The sequence below is a fragment of the Calypte anna genome, chromosome 2, assembly GCF_003957555.1.
Source record: "Calypte anna isolate BGI_N300 chromosome 2, bCalAnn1_v1.p, whole genome shotgun sequence".
Taxonomy (NCBI): domain Eukaryota; kingdom Metazoa; phylum Chordata; class Aves; order Apodiformes; family Trochilidae; genus Calypte; species Calypte anna.
The window spans coordinates 36096112-36120813 of record NC_044245.1 but is presented as its reverse complement, the minus strand read 5'-3'; the positions used below and the strand labels follow the sequence as shown (position 1 = coordinate 36120813).

The following is a 24702-nucleotide window of genomic DNA, read 5'->3' as shown; positions in this document are numbered from 1 at the left end:
TAGCAGCTTTGTCAGATTTTTTAAAGAAAGAGCTCCCCTAGAAATAAGCTGTCAATGTTGCTGTTTATCAAAGTTTCCATTGCATCAACTGTAGTCAAAACATCCCAACTGAAAAAATAGAAGGATCAATATGTACCTTGAGGGTAAAATGCAGCTTAACCAGTTTGGAAAATACATCAGCCACATACTTTGAGCATTCTGTGATTCCTCTGTGAGGGAGCTGAAGATGGCACTCATGAAGAATTACTTAGTAAAGCTGTTCAGAGCCACACAACAATTCATGGGTCATAGCCAAGAGACCACATAAAATACCCTTCCTGATTACAACATGAACAAAAGAGTTACATCCATTTAAGCATGGCAATGGTGTTGGTGTGTTGGTTGCTCAACTGCCTTGCTCATTGAACAGCAAAATTTGAGACCACTGAGTCTTTTATTTCTGTGCTGTTTAAGGGGAAATAAATTTGACATAGGCAGGGAGTTCAACAGAAAAAATAAATTCTTGAAGTAGCTCAGACTGTCACTCTCCTGATGAACTTTTACTCTAAAAAATGTTGACCTTCACTTTCCATCCCTGGCTTAAAAATTTTGTAGAGAATTGGAAAATGGAAAATAGAAATGGAAAAATGTAGTAGTTAGATCAAAATTGTAACTGGGTGTTTTTATCCACAGAGAAAGAGTAGTTTCTTAGAAACTGATAAACTTTTTCTATTTAATTATGTAATGCAAGACAACTTACAGTCTATAGTTAAAGAGTTTGGAGTAAGAAACCTCAACATGTTACTTCAAACAAATAACAGCCTCCATCTTCAAACAAATAACAGCCTCTAACTTTCTGTATATCTAAAAGTGAACAACAGTACTTAATGGATTCCTCTGTGGATTGTAATACTTGTAAATAACTTTTAAGATATAACAACATATCAGAACATTCTGTAACACCTCCTGTGAAAGTTTTGGTAACAGGCTGAGTAACACCTCACCAATTCTTTTGATAAAGTATTAATTATGTAACAAACTGTACTTTCCTGCAGAAAGACTCTGTGAGTAGAAAGAAGCCAAGTCAATGGTGAAGAGATTTTCTCAATAATCTTTTCAAGAAGGCCCTCTAACTTCATAATTATCTTAATCCTAAGGATATGCACAAAAGCCCCTCAAGTGCTCTGAAGATCCAGATCTACCGTGGAGGTTCTCTCATTCATGGCTTACACAGAAATCACAACTTCACATTTCAGCTGCAAACCTCTCCCCTACCAACCCTTATGTTCTGAATGGGAAGCAGAGAGGAAACAAAGCTACTGCTGTTTCAGGCAGTATTAAAATAGATTTGCCTACCCAAGCTGATATCTGACACCTTTGATGGAAAACTAAACAGGAGATTAGAATTTATTTCCTTGACATTTGCCCAAACTCCCTGAACTGATTTGCCTCTTCTCTGTCCCCTGGGTAGCACAGGAATTGCACTTGAAACATCCCAAACACTGTCTTCAGGAAACTGCCCTAATGAAGGAAGTGATAGTCTGGTCCTTTCACCTATAAGCAGAACCTGCACACATATTTTTAGAATGTATTAACTGTACATGCTGTACCAAATTTAACCTCTTTTTGCATTGGACTTGTGCACTGTAACACAAGGGGGAGCAGAGCAACATCATGAGAAGCTTCACAGTTAAAACCAGCATGGAAAGCTAGAAAAATACCTGTGTATTACTGCTTTTCTAGAGTAGTTCACTGTAAGAAGAGGCGATAGGGAATTCTCTTTTCAGTAAGAACTAAAAATAAAATACTATGTGGGAAAAAATAATTTTCTTTATAATATAATTAAATTTTATTTTAATGTAGTGATGAAATATTTGAGTGGGAGAAAAGAGCTCATTAGTAGATGTAAACAAAAAACTTGAATAATTTGGGACTAGAAGGATAGTGTCAAGGGAATAAATTAGGGCAGGCAGTTTTGCTATCTCTATAAATTTTTATATACTCTACTGAGATGAAAGACTAGTGATAAGAGACCTGAACTGTTCCACATTCTAGTTTCCTCAGGGTCTCAGGCTGAAAGTTTTTAATACTTCATTGCTTACTCGTGTCAAAACATGAGCAAATGCACTTGACAAAATGCAAAGAGAATCTCCAGCTCACATACACTCACTTTACTCCAGTCTGGATTAACAATATAATTTGTACGTATCATTAATCACCATTCATAGCAGACTTCCCTTCTGTTTTTCAGTAACTGCAGTAAACTTAACACTCTTACTGCCTTCCAAATCACAAAGCAGGGTTTTAAAAGTGGTACAGCTTCCTCCCAGCTCAAGTTGCTCCACAGAAATCAATACCCATTACCTCACCCATGTATTCAAGATTACAGTGGATGCTATTAACATTAAAAGGTTCTAACAAGAAAATGTCAACGTAAATTAAACAATCCGCAACCCCAAAATAGAAAAGATAAAAAATTAACCTTGAGAGTCTGCTGCATTATCAAGTTATATAAACTAGGCTGGACATTGTTATAAGTGAATAAATTCTGTGACACAGAATAATGACCAGTAACAATATCAGAAAGTCAGTTGTGAATAGAAAAATACAGTAATTAACCAAAGAAAAACATACTACCTTTAAAATTGTAATGTTCCATGTAAAACTCTCTACTGATTTTTGCAGTTTTCTTTCTTTTAAGCCTTCTCTTGCTCCTATATTGTGCAGGTTTTCATGGAACTCCATTGCTGTGAAGAATAAAAGAGGAAGGAATACAGTATCTATTTTAATACATTTTAGTGATCAAAGATGCAGTGATTTAAAACCAAGAGGGAAAAAGCACAGTGAAAAAATGTTATTTTTCAAGCACTCATGTATCTAATCTAGCAGTATGAATGTTATACAACATGCCAATACACACAAATCTCTCTAATTCATAATCCACACCGAGGTCGCTGTTGGTTCATTGTCACACAAAGGTAGAGCCAAGCAAGTATTTACTATACAAAAATATTCTGAATTTGTTGCACTAGAAGTTAAAAACACTTGGTAAGTTGCTGCAGGATGGGAACAGCAATTTCAAGAAATAATCTATGTCAACAAATCCACATTGTCCCCTGCTCTTCTACACACTAAATTTACACCACAGTTGTCCAGCCAGCAGCTTATATGATAGGGCCAGCCCAGGAAATAACCTTCTCACCTTATCCCTCAGGACAAAAAGAGTAACTGTGCAGGAGAAGTGCCAAGCAAACTGTCAAGGGAAGTCTACCACACTCATATAAAATTCTATGTCCACAAAACCTGTATCTGACAAACTCCAAATCAAAAATTCATTGAGTGACCACAGCTTTAGTTTAAACTCAGCACACTGCACAGATATAAGAAAAATAGATTGCCATGCTGCTCTTACAAATGGCAAAAAAAATGAATTTGAACCAGTTTTCTTCATACACTGTAAACTGTCTCACTACAAGAGATATGATTCAATGTTTTCATTTTACATTCCCTTGCCTTTCTCCCATATATATACAGACATTTAAAAAAATATTCATAAACTATTTTTTTTATGTCTTACCCTTATAAATTTTACTACATGAAATACAAATGGCAAGTATTTTTTCTGAACTAAAAAGCTACTGTATCATTTTTATTTCAAACACTTCTCTACAGCTGACTGCCTCTAGAGTACAGCCTCAGGTAACCCATCCATACTGTATTTCCCTGAAACAGTTTCCTAACCAGGTGAGAAATTGAAGTTCATTCATCCATCACTGTGTCCAAGTATGCATTTCCTGTTCATATCATCCAAAAAATAAACTCCTGATACCATGGATCATGGAAAGATTATGCACAGAACAATATTTAAAGCAACACATTTCTGATGCAAGTATGAAAATACAAATTATCTGATCTGTCCAATGAATTCTTAGACCACACAGCTAAGCTTCTAGAGTCTCATCCCTCATTTCCATATTTATAAATACTGCCCTTTAATTCCACAGGCACTAGTGACTGATAATAACCTCGATCTGAAGCTGCTCAGAAACAGACTAAGAATAATGCTGAGTGTTTGCATGATCAGTGTGAAACTGAGGCTTTGCAGATTTCAGAAAATTCTTACATATACAAAGTCACCAGGATCTCAAACGTGGAGACAGTGGTGACCACATATTCTGCTAGCCAGAAAAGCTCTTTTCTGGTTCACTACTTTCTTTACACTCATGCCAAGTTAAATTTCTGGTATGCCAAAGCCACTATGCTCCAGCTGAATATTCCAGGCAGTTAGCAGCTACATCTCAGTGTCCTTTTTTGAAAGGGAAGAAAACTGTATCATCCTAACAGGGCACATACATAAACCCTCAGCAAAGAGTTGCCTTCTGCTTGAACAGCACACATTGCATCCCTCTCCTCAAAATCTCTTTTGGACTGGATAGGACAATTATTTCCATGCTAAACTGAAGCTATCCTGCTCTAAACCTAAACATTCACCCAACAAGCAGATTTGAATTTTATTTCTGTTCCAATTATGAGCTTGACTGCTAAATTGAAGGGATTATTTCATCTCTAACTACCAGTTTTTCCATCCGTGGAATGGAAGCAACTATATTCACCATGGAATATATGGGCAACTTCATTTTAAAATATGAACGCAGCACAGCATTCAACTGTTGACTACATATCTCTTGGTAATCTCCTTTCTATGTTTCTGTTTGTTTTTCTTGCATTTTGTCTTAGAACAATTTAATGCATTAATAATGGTGAGGTTCTAACAAAAGTGTCAAATTTCAAAGAAAACTGGCTTCTAAGAAGAAAAAGGAAAAAAGAGGAAAGGGTTTTTCATTTGTAGCTAAATTAATAAAATTAAAAGTATATTCATATGAATTCAAGAAAATGCCTTTAAGATATTAATGAAAGATAACTGATGTTAACTTTCTAAATACAAAAAAACCAAAACTTTCTATCTCCTCGCAAGTAAAAATTGATATACTAAGCAAGTTACTTTTATGAGGCTTAATTACTTCTAGAATTATTACTCCATTACTGATTTTGAACTGCCTGAGAGCTCTTGGTATCTAACAGATATAATACTAACCTGTTTTATCATTCTTAGTACATTTCTTCATATACTACTTCATTAATCCAAAAAAGCCTAAGTTACACATGTTTTCCAATTTAACTTGCAGATATTAATAAGGATATAATTCACAAGTTTTTGAGTGATTTATAATATTACGTAGGATGGGTGTACTTCTTGTGTTCAGGTAAATTTCCTGGGTTTTAGTTTCTGGTCATTACATAAATCATAGCATAGTTGGAAGGGACTTGAAAGATCGTCTAGTTCCAACCCCTTCTGCCATGGGCAGGGACACCTCCCACTATACCAAGCTGCTCCAAGTCCCACCCAGCCTGGCCTCAAACACTTCCAGGGAGGGAGCGTCCACAACTTCTCTGGACAACCTGTGCCAAGGTCTCATCACCCTGATGACAAAGAATTAATTCCCAATACCTAATCAATGCATACCATCTTCCAGCTTGAAACCACTACCTGGCCTCTGCTTGCTTCCTTAGCTTGTCCATGGGGATGTTATGAGAGACAGTGTTAAAAGCCTCACTGAAGTAAATAGAAACATCTACTGCTTTCCCCTTCTCCACCAAGTCAGTCACCTCACTGTAGAAGGCTGTTAGTTAAGCCTGATTTCCACTTTGTTAATCCATGATGACTTTTCTCAATCACCTTCTTCAACTTTAAGGGTTTGGAAATGGTTTTCAAGAGGATTTGTTCCTCTGCCTTCCCAGGGACTGAAGTGAGGCAGAGTGCCTTAATTTTGATCTTTCTTGTACTTGGTAATTTGTGGTAACTTTACCACTTATGACAGTGTGATGAGGTTCTACATATTCATTATTTCATTTTCTTCTAAGTGTCTGCTTGGGGAATATTTAGGGCAATGAGTTTGCAGAAACTTCATTGAGAAGTGTGGTCACTCCTGTTCTACTGTAAGAGGTAGCTGACAGAACACATATAATTTCCTAAGTTCTTGCAAAATAAAAATACTTTCAACTTTCATAGATCAGATTCAAATCTTCCATTTTAAGTTTTTCAATGAAATGTTCATCCCAACTATTGCAATCACATAAATACATTTAAATACATAACAAAATAGCAATACCATGATTCAACAGCAGGTTTTAAAACTGAACAGAAGACTACCAATCATTTTTTCCAATCATAATCAAAGATTTCACAGCATCATCTTCTCCACTGCAGTACCCTTGGTTTTTTTTAAAGCATTCTCATTAGCAATTCTTCAGTATTTAAGTAGTTTTCCCTCTCAGTGCAGAACCACTTTCTGGTTCCTCAGTGAATGCTGATTAGTTTACTTTAGTTTAGTTTGAATTTCATTATTCTTTCAACTTTTCTCTCTCTCTCAGACCCTGCCTCCCACTCCTGGAATGTATTCGATTGCTTAAACACATCTTCATCCCCTTGGGAATACTTTACCATTCAAGACACTCATCTGAAATTTTGCATACAACTCCTTTCCCACATTTTCAGTAAGTTAAATCAGAATGAGGAAAAGTGCTATAAAGTTGATCAATGCAATACGAACCCTGGACTGCTTGAAGACACTAATAAAAGTTTGCTTGGGTAGTCAAACAAAAAGCAAAGCAAAGGAGGAGTAATTGCCCTCCAGACACAAATCAGTTAGGTAAACCTTGGACATCAAAGAATAATCATGTGAGCTAAAGGACAGTATTAGGATGAATGTCCATCAGTAAAACTGAAATGGATATAAAATTTAAAACCATTGTAGAGGTGTTCCTGTAAGCAGCCTTGAAAATGAGAAAACAACTCAAATAATAAAACCTCTTATCCGTTCTAAAATAGAGCTTGTCATAATCGATTTCCAGAATTGTATCTGGAAGCAGACTTCAGGACCTTCAATTTCTGTATTTCCCCAAGCAGCCTCATGATAAATCCTCAAAATAATACTACATGGCAGACCTGAAACCTGTATTTTTTGTTGAGCACATCTGATGGAATTTGTGTGCCCATAAACTAAACAAGAACTGATACAACAATAGAGAAACTGGGGTATCTTATCGCTATGACACGCTTCAATAACAAAAAAATCTCTTTCCTAAGTAAAATATACAAGACAATACAACAGGCTTAATGGGCTGGTAAGAATTCTGAGCTATCACTTGACAGAATATCTTCCAAATTAGAACCTCAGATTTATTTTATAATCCTGGATTTTTAAACAGTATTTTAGTTGTCACAAGTATGTTCAGAAGTTACTAAATCTTTCATAACTCACAAGCATGTGAGCTTATAACATTTGTGTTATTCTTTTAGAGATCCTTGAAATGCCAGAAGAAGGAAGATGCATTTATGTTGTTGCCCTGTATATCAGATATGTTGACTTTGTACTGTCAATATCGTATCATCAGGAAAAGAAGTTTTATTTTGGGGTATATTCAGAAATAACATTGTTAGATACTATTAGAGGTTACTAATCTCCAACTAGATTTATCTTGGAAAAAAATAGTTTCTCTCTTTCTTAATAACCTCATATGGAATACACTATCTGTAATTACTAATTGGAAATCATATCTGTTCAAAGCTGGTTAGCAATTGCTTTCACTACAGGGCTTTCACTATAGTTCCAAGGTACTTAGTACTTAAGATATTGATTAAAATGCGACTTCTAAAGCACAAAAAGAGATTTTGCTATTTTTAAAATAGTTAAGATACACACAGTAAAAAAGGGAGTAACCTTAAGTTGCTGAGCTCCATGTATTTGTATTTTTCCTTTTGTTATATACCACACACATACACACATATATACATATATATATATATGTTGGAAAACTCTGATAATTACACATTTATTAAAATCCACATGTGAAGAGAGACTGAAACCTGGAGAACTGGAGTGTGTGTGTGTGTGTGTATGTATGTGTAAGAAGTGCAGACTGTTTGGATCTCTGATTTGTTTTCTTTTTTAAGAGTTCCCATCACAAAGCACTCAATACAATCTCAGTTTACAGGAAAAATAATCACACCTTTTCTTTAACTGAGAACTGAGATACTAATTTTCAAGGAATCCTTGGCAAAACAGTGACCACTACACTTGCTATATTGTATTTAGAGCCCAATTTTTACTTGACATAGTAATTTGTTTTCTTTGATGAAAGCTTTCTTGCCAAGAGCACAACTTACAACCTAGCTATGACATGACTACATAGCAGGTGGACTCCTCCTGGTATAGGTTTCTTTTCTCTTGGCAAATAACTCTATCAATGAACTAGCACAATAGTAAAAATTTGGCAATAAGTATATGTACTGAGCAGCCCTAATATGAAATGGGTAGGTAACTGTTTAAGCCTATTCAAAATACACACTGGTAGTACTACAGGTAAGCACTTCAGTCAAGCCAAATACATTTTACTTTATTCTTGACAGTGCACTTTAATTTAAAAAACCAAAATAAATAAATAACAAAACCAAAATAGTAATAAGTAATAAAAATTAAATCATTATGAAATGTGTTTAAAATGGAATCATAATACCTCACAGCTCTTGATTAGGTTACCAGATATTGCAGCACAATTACTATGTACTCTCATCTTAAATGCTTACAAAGTTTCTGTGGATAATTTGCATACACAGATTTGTTCTTCACAAGAAAAAAACAAACCAAAACAACAACAAACAAACAAGAAAGCACTTTCTACATTAACATATTTCTTCCTACATTGTGTAGGTTAAATGGTAATATAGGAAATGAAAGAATATTAGGAAAGAATTTACACTGCAAATACTCATTTCCCTATATAAATATTTAATTTGCACAACTGCTATAGTTAAGACACATATTTCAAAGCTAGGGCTTTCATATTTTACATCGTTAAATATGTTTCTTAGTATTTTTATTTCATTTAATATTCCTTAAACACTGAGGTATTCACAGCTCACAAACAACCTGTCTTAAAAAAAAAAAAGGCTTTCCCAAATCTGATTGGTAAAGGAGTCTACATACCAGATCATGTCAACAATAAATCAAATAAAATGTTAGAGAAGCAAAAGAAGTCACTACACTTGTTAATTCTCACAGATTTTTACTGCAGAACACTTTTCACGCAAGGATTTAAAATAAAACTTAATAAATTAATACTTAGACAACCACTCTATTATCTAAGTATCATTAGTAGCTGCAAAAACTGACTCTTAACAGGCACAAAGATTAGATTCTGAAGTACTTCCAAGCACCTGCTTCCCACTGAAGTTACTCAAAACATTTTAGGTGATAGCCAGAGAACCAGATATCTCTGCATATTCTAAGTGTGCAGTGTTTCAGCTTCAAGAAGCTCCAGTTACTTGCATTCAAAATATTTAGATTAATACTTGGTGAAACAATACGTAACTAAGTTAGCTGATTTTTTTTTTTTAATTATTTCAGTGTTTTCAGCAAAATTCAGTGTCTCTCTGGGAAGCAGAAATGCTCCCCAGACACAGAGAGCCATATACTGCTTCTGCTTTAATACTTTAAAATTCCTTTTGGAGCCTGCTGCTCTTTCACTCTTGAAACGTAGCAAAGACATTACCTGCTTATGCCAACATCCCAAACAATAATGGCATCACAGTCTGCCAGAAGCCATTCTCTCTGCAAGGACTGAATTAGTTTCAAGTCTTGCAAGCCATACTCATCCATCACAATATTCCATTTTCAACATAAGATGCTTTATTTAAAGCTGGGGAACCACTTGTGACTTAAGTTGGTCACCAGCTACTTAATGAACCACTGTCAAAATAACATTCATAGCTGCAGCAACAATCCTACACTGCTACAAAGTTACAAAGAAGACACCAGTAACACCAGTCCTTCATTTAATTAAAACTTGTTTGCTTCCAGGGGCTGAGTAAGCAGCTCCACCTTCCTCAAACACTTTTAAGAAGGCTCCTGTGTAACATTAACCTTCTCAACACCAAAGTCAACAAAATGTGTATGAAACTTCAAAACACATAAAACCCCCACACCAACACTTTTTGTGTCAGCAGTCCTACAAAATACAAAGCAAATCAGGCCTTTCCATGTTAAAAAAAATTGTTTTTAAATTAAGACTCTTGGTATTTAACCTCCAATAAAGTGAAAACTTCCATCTACAATGATAGTCCTCCATGAAGATGGGCTACATTTCTGAATGAGGGTGAATTTAAGACACTACCATATATAAGAATTTATTAATGTTGTCAATAAAAGGCAGAAACACAGAGCTATGAGCAAGAGGGTTTTTTTCCACAGACTGATGTTTCCATCTTTCATTTATCAGCCTTGTTCCTCAAGAGAGACCAATGGAAGACAATGGAAAAAAAAATTCTGAATGTATAGAATCCTAGAATGCACACAATACAGACAGATTTATGGCAAATTATTATTTCTCCCAGTCTTTAGATCCTGCCAAGCCCACATTGTCTCACTGTCAATATTAATCACTAGCTCGCTTGCTTCCACAGGGATATAACTTCTCCTTTTGTTAGTATCACTTTCTTCCCTGTAGAAGTTGTGTACCTTTTTCTTTCAGATTGCCTAACACCATTAGATAAACTCAGAGCCATCTCCCCAACCTGTAGCTGTTATTGTTCATTGCCACTTTTTCAAATACGAAGAGGAATGCACATCTGAAACCTGTCCAACTTCACAGCACTTCAGCTAATAATGCAATATTAGAAAATCAGTATTTTGATGATACTGATTATAACACTTTACTAACTCTGGTGGTTTTTTCTAATCTCCATCTGTGGGTAGGTTGGAACTGTTGGTCAGTCTCAGTCAGCAGCTGTTAGTATTGATTATGTGGCCACATACAGATACAAATAGTCCATGGGGGTAATAAACAGATTCCTTATCCCTCTCCTCTGTTTTGGACTAGACTGTAGTTTGTAGAACAGTCAGGAGAGTCTCTGAGCTGACCTCAGTATATAAAATGCCTGCTGCATTTTTGCACTCCAGTAGATTTAAATATCTCTTAAGAGACATAATTGATCTTGCCTTTTTAATTATTTGAGCAGATAGGAGGCAACTGCTAAAAAGCCCATTAACTACAAACTAATGTAACAGAATAATTTTGCAAATACTTATGTGCTGGGAAAAGCTATTTAAAAATCAAGAGTTCCATTTTGGCTTCTTACAACTTTATTCTCATTTCCAGTAATAATCAAATTTCCCAGTCATTTTGCCTCACTGAGACTGCTGGAAGTTTAACATGCAGGTCCTGACAGACAACATTAATATGATCTGATCTTTTACTGGGCTAGAATTGCATTAGAAGTAGGGGGAAAAAAGGCTTCATGTCAAGGGGCACACTAAGGAGAACAATAAAAAAGTCTGTACTACTTTAAGTGTTTGCTCTGGGAACAGCAAGAGGAAAGGATACCTAAGGACACCTACAAGTATGAGAGATACATCCTAGGAATCATCAGTCTTTGTGCAAAGTATATCAGATTTCCAAAACACCACCATCCAAGGTATTAAAGTGGACTATGTATGAAGAGAAATATATGAAAAATATCCATATGACTGGTGAGAGAAACAATGGGGAGAGAGATCAGGATCCAAAAGGAAACGACCCATCATCTCTTTACATAAGCTCCCATGACACCTGATTCAAGTGCAGTTGAGTCTTCACTTCCCCTTCCCTCCACTCCCAAAGTACAATGTGGTCTCCAGCATATTCAAGGCAGAGGAGAGGAGCAGGATTACAGAGACAGTGAGCATATGCAGCAGCAGTATAACCTGACCTGCTGTGGAACTGCACCTGCAGATGCCCCGTGGAGTTGCCTGATGAAGGACAAACAGAAAAAGTGTAGAAAGTAACAGAGCAGACAGAATGGAAGAGGGGAAAAAAAACAAGAGGTAAAAATGATGGACTGGTAACAGAAAGAGCTATGAGACACAGAAAGATTGCCCTGAATACGCCCTTGTTTGACACCTTTCTTAACTATCAGAGACAGCCTACTGTCCCAAAAGACCTTCAAAACAATGCTGTGACAAATGTGAAGGAATTAAAACCATGATAGCTGGCTTAGAAAAATGGCAACAAGGGAAAACCAGGCAAAACCAGGTATTGAAGGAGACCAGCTGACAGGGCCCCAAAATGCTCTTTTAATCATAGCAAGCGATGTTGGAGTTTATGTGATGATAATTAATATTGCAGATAGTTCACTTTTAATAGTGAATCTCATGAAAAACAATGGATCCAATTCTAAGATCTAACTTGAAGCCCAGCATGTACTGCTGATGGAAACACATTAAATATTGCTCAGTTGTGAAGTCCAATAGTAATGAAGAAAGCAGTATTTCTTCACTCCCTACATAGGAAGCCACAGTTTAAATCCAGTGGCTTCGAATCAAAAGTCAAGACTTGCTGATGAGAGGCAGTGTTTTGAACAACATATATTAACATACTGCACTGGACTTGTGCAGTACCCAGACCATGAAAATTGCAAATTCTCTCTAAAGGATAGCTACAACAAGGTTGAGAACAACTGATTTAGTCATTAAAACTTGACTGCATGCATATATGCCCAGTCCAAAGTGCTCCTCAAGATTTAATTATATGAATGTATTTTCCTCTATTAATGGATTATCTAATCTGTACATAACATGTCACACAGAATTTACTTTTTCTGCATCTTACATGCTCTGTTTTGGCAGAGCCCAAATTTTTCTGAAAGTAACAAAGAATGCAAATAACAGAAGAAGTAGTAAAAGAATCAGCTCAGTAAATGTTGTTTTGCTGAAAAGCTCAAGCAGTAACAGTGGGGTACTGAGAGTTACAGCTATTTGAACAAAATAGATTTAAGCACTTTAATTTTCAACCACAAGAAGTATTTGCAGTGCTGATATGGCCGTTATGATAATCTTTTTCTGCATGCATCTCAGATGTAACTTTTCCCCAATGGATATTGTTGTGCACTGTGTTTATCTTTGGCGGCATTTAAAATGAGTGAATATTCCCTTTCTTGAAAGAATATCCTGCTTCTGACAATGCTGAAGTATTGCATTAAAGCACGTTAGAAAATATACTCATTTTATTTCTCTTACTACCTGCATGATTTAATAAACTCAAGTCCCTGCCATTTTAGTCACCGTACAGATGGAATAAGTAAAAGTGCCTGCTCCAACAACTTTGAATCAAAGTATGAGGAAAAAAGAGAACAGATGGATAAAGAAAGAGTGGGGAGTACAAGGAAGCAATGGAAACTATTTTCGTTAGGGTGGTAGGAGGGCATGTGTCAATCTAGCTATAATTATGGGATAATTTTAAAAACCACTTCAAAGGAAGTAGGATGTTTACAGTGAGCCTGGGGACAACACAACAGGATGCATGACGATGGCTGACAATCTCTCATGCAATGGAAACTCCTGCTATCAAATGAGCAAACACAAGAAAAGTGAATGCAGCTCAGTTTGGACGTACAAGAAAAAAGTAGAGAAATTAATATAGGGACAGAGATCATCAAAGTGATATGCAGAAGAACTGCATACATAAAGCAAAACTGTAATATTCAGACTCAGAGAAAAGGATAGTGTAGCTGAGATCCAGAAGAGGAACAAGAGCTCTGGCTGTACAGATGACTAGGAAAGGTTATACTTCTAAAAACATACAGAAAAAACACAATCTGAATTATAAGTGCACATAGTCTCTCTTTTAATAACTTATAAGCTCAGGCAGTATTTAAATTATAAAACAAAAAACCGCAATGGACGATTCAAGAAGTGTAAGAATGCTGTGAGTCAAGTAGAAAGCAGGCTAGGGATGGGGTAAGGTGACCTGGAAATTCAAATGCTTTACTCTAGAGAACATACTTTACGTTGTTAAAAGATTAAAGGCATGGACTGGATTATCATTAAATTACCTTTAACACCTACATTCTATCTTCTTGCAGGATCTTTAGTTATCTGAATAGCAACACAATAAATGGCACTGCAATAATTTTGAAGTTATTCAGCTTTTTTTCTTACTGGCAGCCTAAGTATTTCTTACTTTAGCAACCCTTTCATTCTTGGCACCAGAGAACCAAAAAGCCTAGTCAAGGGAATAATTTTCCTTTTTCCTTATCAAGGCTCTACAGAGAAAAATATGTAATCTTTTACTCAGAATTAAACACATAATGAGAAAATCTTCAGAAACCATTGATATTACAAGGTAATTCAATTCAGATGATTCATCTTAAAAAGCACCTTGACCCTGCAGGGCTAAAGCTGCCTGCCCGAAATAGTAGGATCTATTACATAATCCATACTTAGGCTTATGTCACCATGCTGAAGGCTTCTCATTTAGATGAGATCAAAATCTCTTTGCTATTTAGCATGGTCTTTAAGTCTTTACCATTCTTAAACAAAGGATTCTTGGTTTCAGCTGTACTTCATGTAAATGTCAAGCTGTAATTCTATGGATCTTTGATTTCTATAATTTGAAATGCCCTTTTCACTGTTATTTTATGTGCCTAAATTACAATAACCTCTTTTTTTTGTTTGGGTTTTTTGTTGCTAGGGTTTTTTTGTTTTATTTTGTTTTGCTATGGTTGAATAAACAAACTTGATTAAACGTTTTGGGAAATACAGAAAAATGCAGTAAGCTCTTCATAATATTTTTAAAAAAACTTGTACTTACCTGCTTTCTGACACTGTACTATCTTCTCATATAAGCTATCTGTATTTTCAACCAGAGTCCTGACAGTCTGAATCATCTGTAGAAAAAAAATAAATTGAAATATATGGAAACATCATTAAAACTCAATTTTTACTCATTTTTTTCATGTCTAGAAGATGCTTAAATTTGAACCCAAATGAATAAACTAATAAATGTTGTTAACATAAAGAATAGACCCATTTTTCTCATTATGACCACACAAAGAAGTGGTCTAAACATAGTATTATAAAGACATAAACAATGCAATGGAATTAGGTTGGGATCTTTGAACACAGTGAAATGCCTATCATAGAATCATAGAATTGGCTGGGTTGGAAGGGATGCCAGAGATCATCAAGTCCAACCCTTGGTCCACTACTGTTGCAGTTACCAGACCATGGCACTAAGTGCCACATCCAGTCTCTTTTTAAATACCTCCAGGGATGGAGAATCCACTACTTCCCTGGGCAGCCCATTCCAATGTCTGATCACCCTCTCCGTAAAGAAATTCTTTCTAATATCCAACCTAAACCTCCCCCGGCACAACTTAAGACCGTGCCCTCTTGTCTTGCTGAGAGTTGCCTGGGAAAAGAGACCAACCCCCCCCTGGCTACACCCTCCTTTCAGGGAGTTGTAGAGAGTGATGAGGTCTCCTCTGAGCCTCCTCTTCTCCAGGCTGAACAGCCCCACCTCCCTCAGCCTCTCCTCATAGGGTCTGTGCTCGAGTCCTTTCACCAGCCTGGCTGCCCTCCTTTGGACCCGCTCCAGGACCTCAATCTCCTTCCTGAACTGAGGGGCCCAGAACTGGACACAGTACTCGAGGTGTGGCCTCACCAGGGCTGAGTACAGGCGAAGAATCACTTCCTTGGACCTGCTGGCAACGCTGTTCCTGATGCAGGCCAGGATGCCACTGGCCTTCTTGGCCACCTGGGCACACTGCTGGCTCATGTTCAGCTTCCTGTCAATCCAGACTCCCAGGTCCCTTTCTGCCTGGCTGCTCTCCAACCACTCTGTGCCCAGCCTGGAGCTCCCCATGGGGTTGTTGTAGCCAAAGTGCAGGACCCGGCACTTGGCCGTGTTGAACCTCATCCCATTGGAATCAGCCCAACTCTCCAGTCTGTCCAGGTCCCTCTGCAGAGCCACACTGCCTATCAAAAAGCTGCCTAGCAGAAATCACACAACTATTTACCAGTTAGTTCACTTTTGGTGGCTTGGGTGAGAATCTAGATGCAGGTTTCCTCCTCTCTAACTCTGACATTCAGGATGATGACTAGTCACCACCCAGAGCTTCCTGTTTCCTAGGGATCATCCCAGTGCTTTTCCAGATTTGTTCCTCTACATTTTTCCTTTTTGTGGCTTGACCTGTGTTCATATATGAGACAACACTATGGAGGAAAATGCATCACTCAAGGCTGGGACTGGAAGTTAAGGAAAATAAATTATTCCTTTATCTAACCTTTTGAAAACTTTCATGGAAGCTCAGCTGAAAGTAATTAAGATAAAACTATGCAGATTTTTCAGCCTAGGGTATATATTGAGAAGTAACAACTTTGCTTCACACCTTACCCACTGGTGTCTCTGGAATCCACTTAGGCAGATAAATTTCTTGCCACTAGAACAGTGACTGAAGTTTGATATGTTACTTATGTGGGTGTTCATGTGTAACTTTCTTTTTCTTAGGAGACCACAATTGCTGTTATGAGCAGGAACATCCCATGTTACAGGGAAAAAATCCCAGACCTCACTAGCACTCTGTCTCTGAGAAATATTAAGAGGCATGAAGAAGCCTTCTCCAGGTGAGTGACACTGAGGCTGTTTTTTTCTGAACATTGCTCGAAGTGAGACCTAAATCAATTTGGAGAAGCAGGCAAGTAAGCCTCAGATTTTTGATCATGGCAAGTTTACAAGCAAGTGAAAAGGAAGAACACCTGCACAGATGTACATTACAGACTACTATTTTCAGCTAAACAAAAATCTGCTTTAAGTAAATGACAAAGCATTTAAAATAAATCTGGTTCTATTTCTATTATTTCAATTTAAAATTATAATAAAATAATGCAAGCCCTCAAAATGTTTATGCTACATACAAACAACATGTGAATAAACAACTATAGACTATGTGGAGGGCAACATACTGGATAATTAAATCTTCAGATCCTAATTAATCTGTATTTAATTTCAAATAACCTATTTATCTTCATTTATATTATGTCAGCATTTTAGAAAAAGAAATTAAAATTATAACAAATAAGGAAGAAATAACAACCTGATCACGTTGCTAAGCTGCAAGTGAAAAACTTTAGCTTACCCATTTTTCAACTGGATTGTTCTTTGAATATAACTATCAATGTTTACTCATGCAAAAAACACACATAAATAGAATTGTGCCAATTACTAATTAGGTGCTTTGAATAGGCAGCACAATTGATCTCTCTCTTTTCTGAGCTCCAGTCAGAAGGGTTCTCATATGAAAAGGTTCTCATTAACAGAAAATACCACAGTCATTATTATTATATACTAACATCCTGAAAAACAAGAGCTATCTATGCTTAGCATTTCATTTTTCAAGGTGATTTTCAATGCAGCAAAACCTCAGTGGAGGATGCTTTACAGCACCCTTTCAGCAAGTGAGCAATAGACCATCAGTTATTGGAAGTATACTTGTGATTCAACTCAGCAATGTTCTGGTACTTTTCATTTAAATGCATTACAGAAGCAAAAGAAACAAATTCATATGTATTGAAAGGTGTGGACACCACAATGAAAGCATTCTGAAATGTCCAACTTTTAAGCAGCACCACCATAAACAGGAGTGGACTCCTAGTAAGCAGGTGACTCATGTTCACATTATTAAGTCCACCTCAAACTCAATAAATACTGATAAAAATGTCACACATGCTACCTCTGCAACTGCTAGTACCACTTGATCCACGTAACTCAGTTTTTAAGAGTAAAAGGTTCAAGTTCAAACAGGAGTGACATACACCAAAGAAATATGTAGAAGTGATTAAAAGTAGCATCTCAATAGAAAGGAAAATACAATTCTTTTTTGCCCCAATTCAAGTTACAGTCTTCCAGAAGACCTCTGAGCAGACCTTGAAAATATGTGATCAGTCTTCAGTAATTACAACTTTCTGACTACTACTACTGTAAAGTGATAAGACAGGGAAAAAGCTGCCAAGGTACCAGCAGGATGGATTTTAATTATTTTTCTTTTAAACGTTTTCTTCAAATCCCAGACACATCTTAGAAATTCACATAGAAAAACCACATCCATTCCATGACTTCAGTCTTTCATATTATGTAAGGAGGATATTAATAAGTAACAGATACACGGAGTCTTGCTAATCAGAATTTCAACAGATGCAGAGACATAAATGTGGGATCTACACTTGAGTCTTGTGGGGGCACATTTATGCCACTGCAAAGCAACTCCCAGTTGTCTTTGAAAGGTCATGGCAACCAGAGGACATTCCTAAAGACTGAAGAAAATTTCACTCCTATCTACAACAAGACTATAAAAGGAGGACCAAGGAACTACAGGCTGTATATAGCAGCTGGTTATGCTGCTACTCAGAGGGCCTTTGACAAGCTGGAGAAGTGAGATGACAAGAACCCCACAAAGTTCAGGAAAGGGAAGTACCAAGTCCTGCACCTGGAGTGGAATGACCCCATTCATTCAGCAGTACAGGCTGGGAGTTGACTGGCTGGAAAGCCACATCAGAGAAAAGGATTTGGGTGTCCTGGTGGACGACAAGTTGAACACACATTAGGAAGCACGTCACCAGAAGACAGAGGGAGTTGGTCCTCTAGTCAGTGTTGGTGAGGTAACACCTGGAGCATCCAGTCCAATTTGGGGTCTTCCCAAGAAGAAAGGCATGGACTTAATGGCCATGGAGAGTTGAAGGACTGGAGTACATTTCTTATCGTCCAGCCTGGAGCAGAAAAGGCTCAGTGGGGAAGGTTGCCTACAGAAGTTATGGAGTCTCCACTTTGGTGATATTCAACATCCAACTGGACAGATTCCTCAGTAACCTGCTCTACCTGACATTGCTTTGAGCAAGGTGGTTGCACTAGGTGATCTCCAGAGGTTCCTTTCTACCTCAGTGATTCTGTGTAAAGAAGGATATTAGTAAAGCTGACATCTCTAATCAAAAGGTTTTTTTAGAACTGAGCTTTCTGGCTCAAGACCACAATCAATAACAATTTCATTAGAGATATAATGGTTTTGCCCATGTGTGGTTTTACCCACAGTCCAAAGCTGCTCTGTAAAAGAACAACTGAAGTTTCTTCTATCCAGGCATCGTCCAAAGCATCAATGTGAGAAAACACATCTGCTAACTGCTACTTTTATACATACAGAGAACTCCTTACATCAAACTAAATTTGCTTCAAAGCAAGTAAGTTTTCTCACAAACAGATTGTCTAAATTAGAATTTATTTCTCCAACTATGCAAGAAATAAATTTACCTGGAAAGGACCTTGGGAAGTCAGCCTGTCCAACCCCCCCTACCCAAGCAGGGCCACCTAGAGCAGGCTGCCCAGGACCACATCATAAAATCACAGAATTATGGAACTGTTTGGGTTGGCAGGGACCTTGAAGATCATCAAGTTCTAACACCCCAGTATGAGCAGGGTCACCTCCCATTAGACCAGGCTGCACAAAGCCCACCCAGCGTGCCCTTGAACACTTCCAGGGGAGGGGTATCCACAACCCCTCTGGGTAACCTGAGCCAGGGTCTCACCACCCTCACACTAAAGAATTTAGAAATATCTAATCTAAGTCTACTCTCTTCCACTTTGAAACCATTACTCCTTGTCCTATCACTACATGCCCTTGTAGAAAGTCCCTCTCCAGCTTTCCTGTAGGACTCCCTCAGGTACTGAAAGGTGGCTATAAGGTCTCCCTGGAACCTTCTCTTCTCCACACTGAAACCCCTACAAGTCTCGCAGCCTGTCTTCATAGGAGAGGTGCTCCAGCCCTCTGCTAATATTCATGGCCCTCCTCAGGACTCACTCAAACAGTTCTGTGTCCTTCTTATGCCTAGGTCTGGGGTCTCATGAGAGTAGAAGGACAGAATTACCTCTGTTCAGCCTCCTGGTCATGCTTCTTTTGATGCATCCCAGGACAGAGTTGGCTTTCAGATAGCTATTAATATATCCAAGGATGAAAACTCCACAACCTCTCTGGGATACCTGTTCCCATGCTCAGTCAACTTCACAGCCAAAAAGTATTTCATGATTTTCAGACAGAGCCTCTTCTTTTATTGGGCAACACTGAAAAGACCCTGCTGGCTTTGTCTGCTTTGTAACCTCCCTTTCACACATTTTTGCACATCAGTATGATCCACTCCAGACCTTCCTCTTCTTCAGGCTGAACAGTCCCAGCCCTCTCAGCCTTTCCTCATTGAAGAGATGCTCCAGTCCACCACCTTTGTGGCCCTCTGTTGGATTCTCTCCAGTATGTCCATGTCTCTCTTGTACAGAGGAGCCCAGAACTTGACACAGTGCTTTAGTTGTGGACTCACCAGTGCTGAATAGAGGGAAAGGATCATCTCCCTCTAATACAACATATATATTATGGTGTCATGAAGTATCATACATTCCTTTAGACTTAAAAACAGAAAGGAAAACATCCTACATCTGTAAATGTAAAATTTACCATTCTTGTGAAAAAAAATTAGTAGCTAGTGTTATTTTTGAAACTGTCAGTAACAGTTTCCACACAGGAGTCAAAAAGACAACAGGAGATTAAGAATTTATTGAGAATGAAGAATAGTACCACTATTTGAAATATGCAGTACATTTAACATTTAAGAGAAGTTGCTACGAATCTGACCTATTTTTATGCTCTTCCCCAGACATTCCATTGGACTACATTAGAGATAGAGGAGTAAACTAGAGGAACTCCTCTTCCTAGGTAGTTGTATTATTTTATGCTCTTCTGAAGACTGTGAGTCAGTCATTAGATGTAATGGGATTACTGAGAAGATACAAAAACTGTTTATGCTTGAAACATAAAATGAAAAAATCTTGACTTCTCAGAAGCATTATCATTATCAGAGCTTTTCAATAAATGTAAAACAGCTCACACTTTGCAACATTTTGCACAGGAATCTGAATATCCAAAATTAGACATTTGTTTCTGCCCCTGTGGAGTGATCAACGTAAGATGGGGTTATCATCTGCAGTTCTGTTTCTGGAAGCATAATTGCAACCTTCAGTTCAGAATAACTGCCCTGTTATAAAACAGGAAAGTAAAAAACTGATAATAAATAACTGGTTTTGAAGAAGATGCCCAAGCTATTCACTATATTTTCCAGCAATACTTTGTTTTCCATCAGTTTTTGTGACAGAACAACAACTACACAATCAGGAACAATTTAAATTCATCTCAAACTTACAATTATTGTAATTTATTAAACCTGACAAAAAAGTTTACCTGGGAAAATTGCAATATTAAATTGCAATGAATGATGTATGTTTTCTGTTAAATCTCTTCACCACTAAACTGTATCCATTTATAACTTAAGAACAGTCCTAACTGTAGAGACTTGACAATGAAAATAAACATACTGTACACAAAGTCAGAGGCAATAATGGAAATAGTGAGACTATGCTATCAGAATTTAAATATTGTTCTTATATTGCCAACTCTGAAACTTACTGTTTTACCACACACTGTAATAATCCACCACTAAGACTGAGAAAGTTGTTAAAACTCTTAAGCACACACATACCTCACACCTTGATGATTTTTGCAAACCTGGCAGCATCATTAAGTCAAGGGGTTTTGGCTATTTTAGCTAGATCAAAGTTGTTGTAGCTGTACATACTATCTCTTACCACTCACTTACTACAAAAACATACCCCAATGGAAAAATCAACACAAGTGACTGTCTATAACAGTTCTTTTCCTGTTAGAACACTAAGTATAATTACTTCACCTATCAAAGAAAAGCTAATCATTTCAAAAGGCTAAGAATTTAACAGCAATTTCATGTCAATATGAACATTTGAAAAGAGATGTTGATAAATGCTTTTGGAAAATTCAGACTCATCTTCTGTGCCTACTGCTTCTTGACTTTAAAGAACTCCAAGAGATTAATGAGCCCTTGAAGTTATAAAAGCTGTATTGACTCTTCCCCAACACAAGTTTCTTCTAGTTTTCTCTCATGTTCTTCTTCAAAAGTTTCTACCCAATTTCACAGTACAGATGTCAGCCTGTCTGATCTGCAATTTCATGAACTTCCATAGAAACCTCTTAAAACATTGGCACCACAGTAACAACTTTGATTGTTTCAAGTCAGAGGATACACACAAAAATTGCAGTTCGGATATATCAACTCTTGAGATCTTTCAGAACTCTGGAACTAATACCACATCTTTCTGGTAATTTTCTTCTCATTCATTTTGCCTTTACTGTATAATATCTTCTATCAGCATTTCAGTTAGAGATGAATTCTCCCATAATTCCTTCATTTAAAAGTGTTTCATGTGAAAACTTAATTTCCAAGGTAAAGGGATGCAAAAACTAATTTAGCGTGGCCCCTTACTTTCTTTTCCTGGGGCTTTCTTTTACACTTTGATCAACTAGTGTTCATTTGCACTCTCTGACAGGCTTTCTGTATTGTCAGAAAAGAACTTTAATTTTTAAGTCTTTGCAGGTCATTCCTGAAATGTTTCACTGTTGGCTTTCTTATATATTTTATTTGACCATGGCAGGGTTAAACATCCAGCCTATCTTCCTCATCTGCTCTTCAGCTTTTTGGAAGATGCCTTCTTTCAAACAGCACTTTCTCGTTTTTGTCCTTCTCACGTATTTGTTGATTAATTCATATTTACTTCAAGCCGCATATGTGGTATCCTCAGCATGTTTATGATGTCTGTTCTTTTGACCACTTCTCTTACATATTTGTTTTAACAAGGTTCCTTATTTTTATGTAGTTATGCTCTTAAATATTAAAGCAAGCAATAATAGTTTCTCAATCTTCTGTGCAAAGCTGAGTTCTTTGCTTTATAGATCAGATGAGGCTAAGAGTTAAATTGTAACACGGAACACCCACTGAGCTGGACTCCAAAAGACATGGGCAACATTTTTGAACTAACCAGGAAAAATACATTCCCCAGATAAAGTACCAAATGGAAGAATCTGGATTTTCTTCAGATGCATAAAGCAGATAGCAGCAACATGCTATAAAACACAAGATCCAAAAGTTGAGTTTGATTACAGGAGATTGGTGACCATCTTGAATTCAGCCTCCTCTGCTACAATCAGAAACTGAGTATTTAGATCAAAAGAAAGTTACACAAGAGTTAAAGCAAACTCTTTGCTCACTGTTTTAGGAGGTAAACTGGTAATTACCAGCACTGGACCTAGTAATTTTTGGTTACCCCTGAAGTCTGCAACCTTAAACAATAATTTGTGGAACAAAAACTTCTCACCTGAAAAAAACTCTGGTACATTATTAAGCTGAGATGAAGTCGAAAAGTCCCCATCTACTTGTTCTCTCAAGATACAATTCTATAACCACAGCAGAATGACTGAAATCCCTCTTACTGTACCTGCAAAGTAACTATAACCAAGGACCTATATCAACAATGTAACTAATACAGATTTTATGAGCTATGAAAAACTGAATACAGATCTACTACTCATTCTTTTTTAGGCCCTGTGAAAGAGGCAATGTATATATCCTTCTATCAGAATTATGAGCCTGCCCCAATACAGAAGTGTGCCACTCATTTCATCTATAGTGATATCAAGGTGAGTTTTAAACATAAAGAATATTATGGGTTTTGAGCAGTAGCTTAAGTATGAGAGGATTAACATTTTACCAAAAACTTAACATTTCTTTTTAGATAGTCTTTTAATAAGTACTACTAGTACCAGTTGAGTCTTAATCCTTTATGGTACAGTGTCAAATTATCTACATCTCAATGGAATGGACACGTTCAAATTCAAAATACAGGCCATCACATTTAGCTTATGTGATTGACCAAATCTGCAGCTCCATAACATGAAGCTAATTCTCATGTGATTGCATATGAAATCTGCTGTATTAAAGTCAGTGACCAAAATGAGCCAACAATAAGGGAACTGGATTTCACCTTACTATAGAGCTATTAATCAAATATCATAGTGTTTCCAGCTTACTAGCTTTGTTGTATTTCATTTTCACCATCTCATAACCCTCCCACCAATAAACAGAGCCCTGCTCTCAACTCTGTCCCTAGGGTGTGTATACAGTATCTGTTCATCCTACTTGATCTCATTTAACTAAATACAGACCTCCTAAACAGTACTCTGCAAATATTTTGAACTATACCATAACCTCTACATTAAAAAACCCAAACCCCACCACCAGAAACTGTGAAAAAAAATGGATCTAGCTGCATTATCTGATTAGTATTTATTAGCATTTAGTCCTAATTATTTTAACAGCCTTACTTTACCTTCTTAAATGGGTAAAGTTCTCTGGGTTTTCTGTGCTAGCTTTGCTCTTCGAAGTAAATGACTGCTTGCAAAGTTCAGAAAACTTTATCTTCACCAGATGGGACACTTAATCCTCTACTAAGGGCACAGACGGTCAAGTTCTTAACAGTATCTGGCTTCATCTGTATGATCCTCTAGCATATCTTTGCAGTGCTATTAAAGTCATCACTGAATAATGCTGCAGACTTAAGATGAGATAACAATTTTTTTCCTCTTGCCATAGCATAGATTTTTAAGGTTTACTTGCTGTTTATCTTAAGGTTATAACACATTTAAAAAAAAACAAAACCCAAAACCAAACATGCAATGGTCTGGAAGAGGCACTTGCCTTAACTCCAAGCTTCAGTCTGCAGCACTGATCAGTGATGGGTGTGATGACACCAAGAGAGTGCATGCTGAAGTATCACATAAAGGAAGCTGAAGTTCATGAACAAGAGGGAAAAATAAAACATTGTTAAACAATAAAAAGGTTTTAGGGTGAAAGATACTCAGGAACACGAAGAACCTAGAGAAAAATATGTAAC

General features: G+C 37.0%; 1 protein-coding gene across 1 annotated transcript in view; it reads right to left on the bottom strand.

Moving 5' to 3' along the window:
• The window catches only part of PLCL2 (phospholipase C like 2), a 90564-nt gene that overhangs the window by 6431 nt on the left and 59431 nt on the right, over positions 1 to 24702 (bottom strand). Inside the window, exons 5-6 of the mRNA XM_030445297.1 lie at positions 14665 to 14740; positions 2617 to 2726 (exon numbers count right to left, since the gene is read on the bottom strand). Coding sequence (XP_030301157.1) covers positions 2617 to 2726; positions 14665 to 14740 — 186 coding nt within the window. The remainder of the gene's footprint in view (positions 1 to 2616; positions 2727 to 14664; positions 14741 to 24702) is intronic.